This window comes from Labeo rohita, unplaced genomic scaffold, assembly GCF_022985175.1.
Source record: "Labeo rohita strain BAU-BD-2019 unplaced genomic scaffold, IGBB_LRoh.1.0 scaffold_1113, whole genome shotgun sequence".
Classification (NCBI taxonomy): Eukaryota; Metazoa; Chordata; class Actinopteri; order Cypriniformes; family Cyprinidae; genus Labeo; species Labeo rohita.
In genome coordinates, this window is record NW_026127245.1 from 9,711 (window position 1) to 21,275 (window position 11,565).

The 11,565-nt window shown below is 38.5% G+C and overlaps 1 protein-coding gene and 1 long non-coding RNA gene across 2 annotated transcripts; both read right to left on the bottom strand.

The window, feature by feature from the left end:
- Nucleotides 1–1,995: 1,995 nt before the first annotated feature.
- LOC127157567 (uncharacterized) lies at nucleotides 1,996–6,007 on the bottom strand. The gene is made up of 4 exons (XR_007825943.1): nucleotides 5,890–6,007; nucleotides 5,740–5,813; nucleotides 4,894–5,054; nucleotides 1,996–3,192 (listed from the first exon to the last, which is right to left on the bottom strand). It is a non-coding gene; the product is annotated as an uncharacterized LOC127157567 (long non-coding RNA).
- A 2,406-nt stretch (nucleotides 6,008–8,413) lies between these two features.
- LOC127157568 (endonuclease domain-containing 1 protein) lies at nucleotides 8,414–10,470 on the bottom strand. Its single transcript, XM_051100789.1, has 2 exons — nucleotides 9,759–10,470; nucleotides 8,414–9,214 (listed from the first exon to the last, which is right to left on the bottom strand). The coding sequence occupies exons 1-2, from the start codon at nucleotides 10,086–10,088 to the stop codon at nucleotides 8,681–8,683; spliced, it is 864 nt and encodes a 287-aa protein (XP_050956746.1). The 5' UTR covers nucleotides 10,089–10,470; the 3' UTR covers nucleotides 8,414–8,680.
- Between the last annotated feature and the right edge of the window lie 1,095 nt (nucleotides 10,471–11,565).

Below are 11,565 nucleotides of genomic sequence, written 5' to 3' on the forward strand. Positions count from 1 at the left end.
ATATATATATATATATATTAATTTATAGTCATCCTCCATGTTAATATTTAATGTAGTAATCTATATATATATATACTGATTACTACATTAAATATTAACATGAATGAATGAATGAACGATCTAAAAAAAATATTAAACTCTGTAAAAGTGAAACAAGGAATGTGGTGTATAATTGTGTGAAATGTATGATGAAAATCAAGCAATTTCGCCAAGCAAATATAAAGAAATAGGTTGCAGCAGTTCTTATTTCGACTGAACTTGAGAAATCCGCGATGGGACTGAGCGCGAATAGCTTCAGCGATTCCTTATAGTACAAAATCGCTGTCAGTCAAAAGGAGATGCAATCTTTCGACAGACCCTCCAATCATCACGCAGAAGCTCGGAGTCCAGGCCAGCCCACTCCTCATTTGCTCCTCATTCACCCCCAGAGACGCTGAGCGTCCGTGGGCGGGACATAATCGCAGCGTTTATCCAATGACCGTCTAGTTTCAAAGCACTGAAAAAAAACGTTCAAAGCAGCCGCATTGAAGTCAATGGACGCTGTGCTTCAACGGGGAAATGCACTGTGACGCTACGGGAATGTATGAGAAGAAAATCAAGTCAGCCGACCTGCTATATCTAACTGATTCTGAACGAACTCGTCTTTGAGATGAACGTTTTCTAACGCATTTTAGTCAATAAAATGTTAATACAATAGTACATAATTTGACCATTAATTTTGTGACATTATAGGGGAAGCTGAGCTTCCCTTGCAGTCTTAAAGAAATCGCCACTGGTCAGATAACATTTGTAAGGATCATTATTGACGCTGCCATAGACATCGGCATGTATTTTGCTAAATATAAAGGCATCGTTTTACTAGGACTTATGTGTATATAAATGTCTGGAACCTAAAACAAGCATCATATGGTTGAAAACACGGAATAGTTGCGATAATATGACAAGCGCTCAGCGCGTCCGATCAGGCTCAGCACCAAAGCAGATTTGAATTCAGCGGTTGATCACGTGAAAGAAAAAGTTTAGTTGTTCTTGTTATTAAGTGAATCTATTGTTCCTTAGCATTGCTGTTAAGATGACATCAACCCTAACCCCACAGCAACCCGAAACCGAACCGAACCGAACCGTGGCTCCAAAACCGTGAACCGAACCGAATCGTGCCTTTGGTGTATCGTTACACCCCTATTTCCCATAACCCGTACCTGGGGCTGATCACCTGCACAGGTGTCAGCCATTTCATCGACTATAAATAGCACACTCACGCTCACCTATTCGCGAAGTTCTTGTTTTGTATATGAGCTTGACTTTAATAAAGTTGCATATGGATCCTACTCACGCTGACTCCTCGTCACAGAAGACTTCGCCATCTACCGATCCAGCAACTGTGTATCAGCTCACCATGGAGTTGTCTGTTCAAGCGTCCATGTTAGATACTCACCAAAAACAGCTCAACCTCCTCACCATGCTTACCGAGGAGCTAGTAAAGACATTACAGGCTCTCCGCACTCCATCTGCTGAACCCGCCGCCTCTCAGCACAACCTCCCGACTCACACCACATCCTCCCTTCAACTACTACAAGCCCGTGGCTGGCGTTCCCTGGATAAATTCAACGGAACACCATCTAAGTGTAGGGGCTTTCTATTACAATGTTCCATGTTCGTTAACCAACAACCTGCCCTCTGTCCTTCAGATAATAGCCGCATAGCCTTTGTGTGCTCGTTATTGTCCGGTAGAGCACTTGAATGGGCTACAGCAGTGAGGAGTGTGGATCGTGTCGTTTTCCCCTCATTCGCTGGCTTCCTACAGAACTTCAGGGAGGTCTTCGAGCACCCAGCGGATGGCAAGGAGGCTGGGGAGCAGTTACTTCAGCTCCGACAAGGCAAGAACACCGCGGCTGACTTTGCCCTAACATTTCGCACGCTGGCTGCGCAGACCGGGTGGCCGGATGATCCCCTCAAACTGCTGTTTCGCAAAGGTCTAAACACCGAATTATAGTCTGAACTCGCCTGCCGGGATGAGGAGAGATCCCTAGCACAATTAATCGATCTGGATATCGAGTCGACAATCTCCTTCGATCACGTCGTCCTCGTCAATCACTTACTCCATCTGTCTCGATCAGCGCACCTCAGCTGGAGAACGAACCCATGCAGCCGGGAGTTACTCATATCAGCTCGGAGGAGAGGGAACGCCGCATACACTCAAAAAAATGATTCTTTAAACCTACTTAATTCAATTATGGACAGTGGTTCCACACAACCAAATTGTTTTTGATGAACATGAATGGAATTTTTTGAATCTATGCAAACTCTTTGTGTTGTAACAACACAGCTGAATGAGGAAGAATTTATGTGAAATAGTAATGTCCAACCAACTCAATTTATTCACTTCCCTGTAACTTAAACCGGTTAAGTTTAGTGAACATGTTTTGGTTTATTAAAACTGGCCAAATAGGTTTCACTTTATCAACATAAGGAAGTTTGTTTCAGACAACTCATTTAAATTATGGACAGTGGTTCCATCCAATTGGTTCTAGTTACTTTAACTAAATGATTTCAAGTTAAAGTTACTCCCTTCAACAAAGCATTTTTGTGTGATTATTTTGCAATGAATCACAAAAGACAAGATGTCACAAATTATCAAGTGTATTTGTTAAACAAGAGCAACAATTACAGTTACAACCACATTACAAAATTACAGAAATATTAAACTAATGTCATTCTCTAATTGGCATATAAAGGTAACCAATCAAACCTTAATCCAGGAACAGGAACTGGCTCCAGAAATAAATTCTGCAGTACTCCAAATGTGTACCTGATTTTAGGAGTTCAGGTTTAGTCCATATATCAGTCCCAGCAACATGTTTTTTCATAGGGTTTACTGCTAAGGTCCTGAAGAACTTTATCTTCCAACACTCCAACATCTGCTGTGCTGTCTTCAATGTCTGTACCTTCAAATCGTATGACACAGATTCCCATGATTCCTCTGGATCACCTCCTGAGTGCTGCCAACGTCTGTATCCTAGAGAGGATATTTAAAAGAATGGAGTACTCAAATTCTTGCATATTAAATTTACCTTAGCATTTATCATCCTTGAAAATACCAATAAATAAATAAATTAATAAATAAAACAACTTACCATATACTCCATAATAACACCGCTAGTGTCTTCATTTGGGTACGTCAACGTCATTAGTCTAAAGATGCAGACAACAACAAAATTCATGAGATTTAGCCTTTACATTTTTCTAAAAAAAAAAAAAACACATTTGAAAAATGTCATTATTATTCTGTCTGATCATTTCCTTACGGGAAATACAGGCAAGCAGTTCAGATGGAACTCTAACTAACATTACAGTGGAAAATGAAACTATAACAGTACTGGACCAGATCAGCACAGAAAGTCACTGTCCTGCAGAGTTTAGCAATATTCCCAATTAAAGGGATAGTTCACCCAAAAATGAAAATTCTGTCATTAATTACTCACCCTCATGTCGTTCCAAACCCACAAGACCTTCATTCATCTTCAGAACACAAATAAAGATATTTTTGATGAAATCTGAGAGCTTTCTGACCCGGCATAGACAGTAATGCAACTGAAATGCTCCCAGACCCAGAAACGTAGTAAGGACACCAGTAAAACAGTGTAAAAATCAGTGGTTCAACCACAATTTTACAAAGCAGTGAGAATACTTTTTGTGTGCAAAGAAAACAAAAATATTGACTTTCAACAATTCTTCTCCAAATTGCGTCTTCTGCCATTATCGAGAGTACCTCTTTGCATAACGCATGCGTGTGATTCTGCTGACGTAGAACATGTATGCGCTGGGCCTTGTTTGCTTGCAGAGGAAAGCAATGTGCATGCATCGTGATGCTCTCCATAATGGCAAAATACATGATTTGGAGGAGAAGAATTGTTGAATAAAGTAGTTATTTTTGTTTTCTTTACCCATAAAAAGTATTCTTGTAGCTTTGTAAAATTATGGTTGAACCACTGATGTCACATGGACTATTATATCAAAGTCCTTACTACGTTTCGGGGCTTGGGAATATTTCAGTTGTGTTGATGTCTATGCAGGGTCAGAAAGCTCTCTGATTTTATCAAAAAATATCTTAATTTGTATTTTGAAGATGAACGAAGGTCTTACAGGTTTGCTAATCAAAGTTTTACTAAAAGTTCCAGGCAGGGGTGTTGGAGCTAAACTCCAGAACACTGGCTCTCCAAGAGCAGGTTTGACACGCCTGCCTTGCTTTAGAATGTATTGTTTTTGGGAAGCTAATGTATTCGCAATATCTGTCAGTTTACAGTAATACCATATTTTTATATTTCCTATATTAATAACCCAATTCTTATTATATCTGTCTTTTTTGTTAATGCCTATGACCATAACCCTAAAACTCAGTGGCTGGTGAGACAACGTTTTAAAGAGGTCATCTGATCCAAAACTCACTTTTACATGTTGTTTGAACATATATGCATGTTGGTAGTATGTGTACACAACCACCCTATGATGATAAAAATCCACCCAGTGGTATTTTTTAATCATTATAACTAATATGCCCTTTTTCAAATCAGGTCATTCTCAGCTTCTAGTTGGTGTGACGTACTTGATTTACATGACCGTCTTACCTTAGACCTGCCCTAAATGAGCCAAGTGAGAGCTGAGAACAGTCTGACCACCATTACTGTATTTAAAGGAACATGCAACAGAATGGCCCACTCTGAAAAGGGCTGATTTTGATATGGTAAAATGGGTGTTTTTTACACTACCACTGAGAAATTTTAACAAAAGTATGCTATGGACTTCTCATTAAGACTCTAAAGAATCATATCAACAGCATCTGATGACCCCTTTAACATGATTACAAAAGTTTTTGTTGAGTGTAGCGGTTCTTACCTGTGTAGTGGGGACCAAGAGGGTTTAATGCTTTGTCCAAGGACTCTTCTTCGGTTTGCAATCATCTTCATAAGTTTTGCAGTGTGGATCCACCCATTGGCAAAGACAGTTGACACTAATGGACCTATGGTTATTCTGCCTGTCTCATATTCTGCACAAATCTGTAAACACATGAAGTACAATTTGTTACAAGAGCACCCATATATAGTTCAATTAAATTCAGTGATCAAAAATTTGTGTGATTATTGTCATGTATATTATTCCAAAAGGGTGGACATGATCTGGAGCATATTTAAAGTCATAAAATGACTGTAAAAAGCATGATTTATAGTTCAGGCACAGCTTTTCACAAAAACATTAAGTTTATAAAATGATAAACATCACATTTCTGCCTTCAAACCATTTTTAAGAAAAGGAATGAGTCAAAAGTACCCATTAAATACACACACACACACACACACACACACACACATATACATATGAAGAGTTCATTTGCAAAAACAAATAAATCCGTTTTTATTAATATTCATAAAACATGTTTTTATTGTGTGTGGTTTTTTTTTGTTTTATTGTGTTAGTTAGCTGTATTTTTGAGCTATTAATATTCATTCAAAATAAACCAACCACAGTTTGATTGATATTACTTGGAATGCAGAATAATTATAAAAATAAAAAAAAAATAAACAAAACAAAACAAAACAAAAAAAAAAAAAGTTATCTGTTCTTGCAAATTAACTCTTAATATATACAAATACACACATGAACTCTTCATACACACACACACACAAATACATGCATACATAACTTTTTTAACATATAACATATCAATATATCTTAGTGTCTTACTTGTTTAGATTTCTAGAAGACACATCAGCTTCTTAACCATCCACCAGTTCACATTTACAACTGCGTGCATTCCTCTAAAACTGAAAATGCAAAATACCCTTATTACTTTTGTTTATAAATGATGAAAAGGCAATACAGCAGTTCACTTACCTTAGCCAAAACTTTTTTTCTCCGTCAGTAAAGTTGTGACATTCCTTCATTTCGCCAAAATTAGGCAGCGATGAAGAAACCCGTGATCAAATGTATGCTGTTATAAAAACGAATAGCAGATAAAATGTTAAAATGTATGCAGCAGTCGAATGTGGCATTATTTGTACTTGTTTTCGTGCTTTAGCTATAGCAATAAATACCTGGGTAAAACGAACAGTGGCACAAAACCATTTTTTTGAGTGTACAGGGGAACCTGTGTCTCTACTGTGGTCTGCCCGGACACATGAGATCATCCTGCCCGACGCGCCCTGCCCGTAAAACTGCTGCGGTGAGTTCTGGTTCTCATTCATCTACCTGTATTGAAATTCCTGTAATACTAAAGTTCAAGAATAAAACTGTGCAGACCGTAGCTCTTGTTGATTCCGGCGCTGCCGGTAACTTCAGTGACTTCGCTAGAACTCATTCCATTCCCCTTGTTCCTTGTGTGTCTCACTTGGCAGTGGCAGCAGTAGACGGGCAACCCCTGGGCTCCGGGCAGATCCAGCACACTACCGATGATCTTGTTTGTCCTGCCCACCTCTCAAACTCCCATCATCCTGGGCTTCCCCTGGCTGGAAAGATACAACCCGACTATCTCCTGGACCAAGAAACAAATTCTGCGATGGTCTGATACCTGCCACAAACAGTGTCTCACTCCCTTAACATCCAAAACGGAGGTTGACGACGCAAGTTCCACATCACTGGACCTCGCGAAATTACCCAGGGAGTATTGGGATCTCTCCGAGGCGTTCAGCAAGGTCAAGGCCTCGCAACTGCCCTTTCATCGCTCCACTGACTGTGCTATAGATCTGCTGCCGGGCTCTCATCCTCCCAAGGGACGTGTATTTCCCCTGTCACAACCTGAGTCTGCCGCCATGAAAGCGTACATTGACGAGGAATTAAAGAAGGGCTTCATCCGTCCGTCCACTTCCCCCATGTCTGCTGGTTTCTTCTTCGTCAAAAAGGATTCCTCGTCACACTGTCCATGTATCTATCTATCTATCTATCCATCTATGTATGTATGTATGTATGTATGTATGTATGGTATTGTATGTATGTATGCATGTATGTATGTATGTATGTATGTATGTATGTACACTCATATTCCCACTCTTCTGTACCTCTCAGATTGACCGATGCACCTGTGCCTTCTGTGCACTTTGAACTGGCTAGTATTTAAATATTTAGAAACAAGTGTGAAGAATTTTGAATTATTGTGTGTAAACAATGACAGTCGTGTTGCAGATGTGCTTAACTTTTGCTTTCTTGTGTTTAGGGTTTTGCATCACAAGTTCGTCACAGAGCAAATTGTGTCTTAGTGAGTGAGAATGTGTTTAGAGTTTTGCGAAAAGAGTGCACGAGATCTGCAAACAGTGTCTAAACTGCCTAAATTTGTTTAAGGTTTTGCAAAAAGAGTGATTTATTGATTTATTATTTATCAAATTAAAGCATTAAGAATTCGGTTTAGAGAATGGGGTTTAGTGTTTTACCAAATGTGAAAAACTGTAATAGATTATGACTGTAATAGATGTATTACTAGGCATGACACAGCCTTTTGAAGACTATGATTGGTTGGTTGTCCAAGAAGGAAATAAAAGAGCACTTTTAAGTGTAGGGTCATTGTATCTTTATACTTTTGTATGTTTAGAAATGTTTATATATTCTTAATTTTTTATTTACCATGCTATTAATGTTGAACTTAACGTATTTGATAGGAAATGAACAGCGACACAATAAGGAAATTGTTTGTGTGATCTCTTTGCTTATAGAAGGTTGTAACAGACCCAAATCATCGCTGCTGCATAGTTGCATTTTTTCCAGTTGTCAGATATGTTAATAACTGTAGTGATTACTTCCATTTCTGGCACTATGGCATTTCTGTGCTGTGTCGGAGATGTTAGCATGTGTCTAATAAAGTTGGTCACAAACATGGTCCCTGCACGATCTAATGTGTAGCGTCTTATTAACTCACTGTCATGTATTGTGTGCATTGCAACATATTTCTTCTCCCTCTACAAGTTTTGTCAATTTACTCCACGGCTAAAAAATGTTTAAGCCTCTTAAAAGTCCCCGTTCGTACTCCTAACAATTGGACCTTAAGACCACTTTTGAGGGTTAAGATGCTTTCTGAATTACTTCTCTCTTTACTAGGATCTTTTCTTTAATTTTAAGAGGAAACACCCATTTTGTCACTATAAGAGCAACTCTTTGCACTAAGAATTTTCATGAATACGGCCCCTGATTTTGAAATTCATTCATCTCATTATTTCAACATACTGTAGCCATTAGGCTGTTATTTAAATTTATCATAATATTTTATATATTTTACTTAACTCCTTGATATTGCAATTAAAATTATACATGGAAAATAAAAACAGCTCTCTAAAGATATAAGATTATTTTGGTGGGCTTTGAGATGGATTGTACTTGTGTAGGTGGGTTCAGGAATGCAGACGTTTGGAAACCCCAGGTTTAGACAGAGAGATGATTCTGATATGACAACATTTGCACAAGCTTTATTAGAAAGAAAGACAATCATTTACAGACAGTCCATTCATAACAGGGTCTGGGCTTTAGACATGTTTATCAAAGTACTGTTTGTGTAAAAATGAAAATGCTAAAATGACAGCATTTAAAACCAAGATAGTTAGGATAGTTATGATTCTGCAAAAGCTAAACAAGGATTTTGACAGCCCTTTAATCAAACATCACAAAAATTATAATTCAAGGATTTTTAAACCATCTAATGAGACTATTTTTGTTTTTTACAGTTGTTCTTAAACAGCTGCACATTGTATTTGTACTTTTCACTCAGAAATTTCTGTAATTCCTGCAGGCTCTTTTGTCTGATTGGTTCATCTTCATTTTCTTCTTTATTTATGCCCCAGTAAGCCTGAGAGACCCACGTTATTTTTCTGCTGTTATAGCGGCAGCAAAATGTCGTCCACATGTAAGAGGGAATGTTCACTCTATTGTTTAGTCTGTTTTTGCCAGGTATAGCTCCAGTCAGCACAAAGGCTGAAATGTTACCATTATCGTCAGAGCAATCTGTATTCATGCTATCTCTGGTTTTGTTTTCAATGCGATTCCAACTGCCAGCATTGAAGCTGATATTTTGTGGCACAATGTTAGTGAGTGTGAATGTAGATTCGGCTGTGAATTCATCAGCTGCGTGACCGCTGGGAAATAAGTGACCGCGGTTCACTTGATAGTTGTTTTTAAAGTAGTCTTCATCGATGGCCTGATTTCTATATGGAACAATCATGTTACCATCAGGAGGATCAAGCTGTAGGTATTTACAAGAAAGAGAAAGAGTTATTAAATACTAAAAGATGAACCTTGCTCATTTCTAGAATAACGGACAAACAAATGTCCTGTCATTTACTCCCCCTAAAGTCATTAATAAACATTTTGCAGTTACATTTTCAAGTAAACATAAAATTAGAATAATTTTAATTGAGTTTGTCATATAGCACCTATTAATATGTCAATCTCCTAATAGTAAAAATCATTTGAGTATCTGACTCCACTTGCTATTCAAGTCTTCTACCGTTACCTCAAATTTTTATTCAGAGTTATTCACTTGAATTAAGCAGTTAAGCAGGCAGTTATTAACTGATTAAATGTTGCATTAAAAAACTGCATAATTCTGGAAAAATATTAGGTTGAATAATGCTTGGGTTAAAAGGCAGATGAATAAACTTCTACAGAACAAAAAACTTCTACAGAACAACTCATTAAAATGAAAGAGGTGAAGAATGATTAATAAAACACTTGATGCACAATAACAGCAGACAAATGAGGAATCATAAAACAAACAAAATTTTCACCTGTGGCTCGATCATCCATGGTATCTCTGGTCTTGTGAAATTTCCTTTTCCAGTGTATTTATAAGCTGAGAAAACAGGAATCCTGCTTTCTGTGTCGTAGAGAGTTGCAAATGTATATATTTTATCATTCTTTTGGGAACTATATGTTTGACAGATTTTTTTGTAACGAACATGCTCAGAGTTTGGATTCAGGATGTCAGGAATCACCGGAGGTTGTCCTTCAAAGAAAAACTTTCTGCATGTATCGAATTTGCTCACAACTTCAGACATGCCGAAGCGGCAGCTCAGCGCCAGCAGCACAGCGACGACGCTCACGATAAACAGCCGCATGTTCGCACAGAACTAAATAACAAAAGTGGCGGTAGGGACGTAAACGCAATTTTTTTAAACAAAGAAAAAGTTCCCGCAGTCTCGCAGATCAAATGGCCTCTCCTCCTGCGCACTTAAATAGTTTAGCAGCCGGAGATGTTGTTTAACACCTATGAACACACATCCAATCCTGCGAACACAGAAACCTAAAAAACAGAGCCTGTGTGTTATTTGTCATTCACACATCATCTATTTCATTACACGCTTGCAACACATATACCACATTTGGAGTCATGCTTAGAATTCACCAAACCGCAGTTTTTCACTTCGACTTGTCTTTGGTGACCTAATCTGTTTGTTTTACAGCCATTTCACATTTATCGGCACTATCGAATCCCGCCTCGTGGACCTTTCCCGATAACTCTCTCTAAACGATCCCAGCTTAGGAAGAAAGGTCTTATCTAGAGAAACGATTGGTTATTTTCTGAAAAAAAAAAAAAAAAAAAAAAAACGGACAATTCATATACTTTTTAGCCTATTATGCTCGTCTTGTCTAGCTCTGCGTGAACTCTTTGTATTCTGGTTCATGACAGTAAGGGTAGGTATTAAAACTAGGAAATCAAATTTTCTCCTCCAACTTCAAAATCAGCCTACATCGCTGTTTTTACCTTTTTTTTTTTTTTTTTTTGTAAAGGGTGTTTGACCTTGAGTGCAAGTGTTATATTAGTGCTTTTGGTGTCTGTAATATTTATATTAATTTTTTTGGTGACCTGAAGGTGGCGCCAAACCATACATGAATGAACGTGATCATTTGTAGATGCAGCTGTGTGCATTATGGAAAGAAACTTTTCAGACAAATGTCAGGTTGTGAGAAGCTCAGGCTCTTCCTCACATCTAAAGGTCAGAGTGATTCAGTGACACATTTTTACATGCAGTTTTCTTTTCTTATTACAACCAAAGATGCCCTCGAGGAGAAATGACCATCTGTTTTATCTTTACTGCTGACTGCTGAATTACTCACATGCCAAAGAATTTCCCCACGCATGCCCGTCTGTTTGAGTATATGTTATCAGTTAATTTATGAGAACTTTTTTAAGACTAGATTATCACCAGTTAAGATGGATGTTATGCAGGCCCGTAGCCAGCCTAGCGGAAGGGGGGGTTCTTTTTTTCCAAAAAGTGGACCTTTTTCAGTTCCCACTAGTGTTGGGTTCGAGTCCACCTAAGTCGAGTCTGAGTCGAGTCGGAGTCTTTTACCAATCGAGTCCGAGACGAGTCCGAGTCCAAAATGGGCCGAGTTGGACTCAAGTCCGAGTCCCAAAGGGCCGAGTCGAGTCCGTCCGAGTCCAAGGAAACACTACACACAGAAAAAAAATGGTGCTTCAGCGGTTCTTTGATTTGATTGTGGTGCTATATAGCACCGTTAGTGTATAAAGAACCGGTCAAGCCCCTGTCTGGTTCTTCAGTGGTTCTTTGGGGTCGTTAAGGTGCTATATAG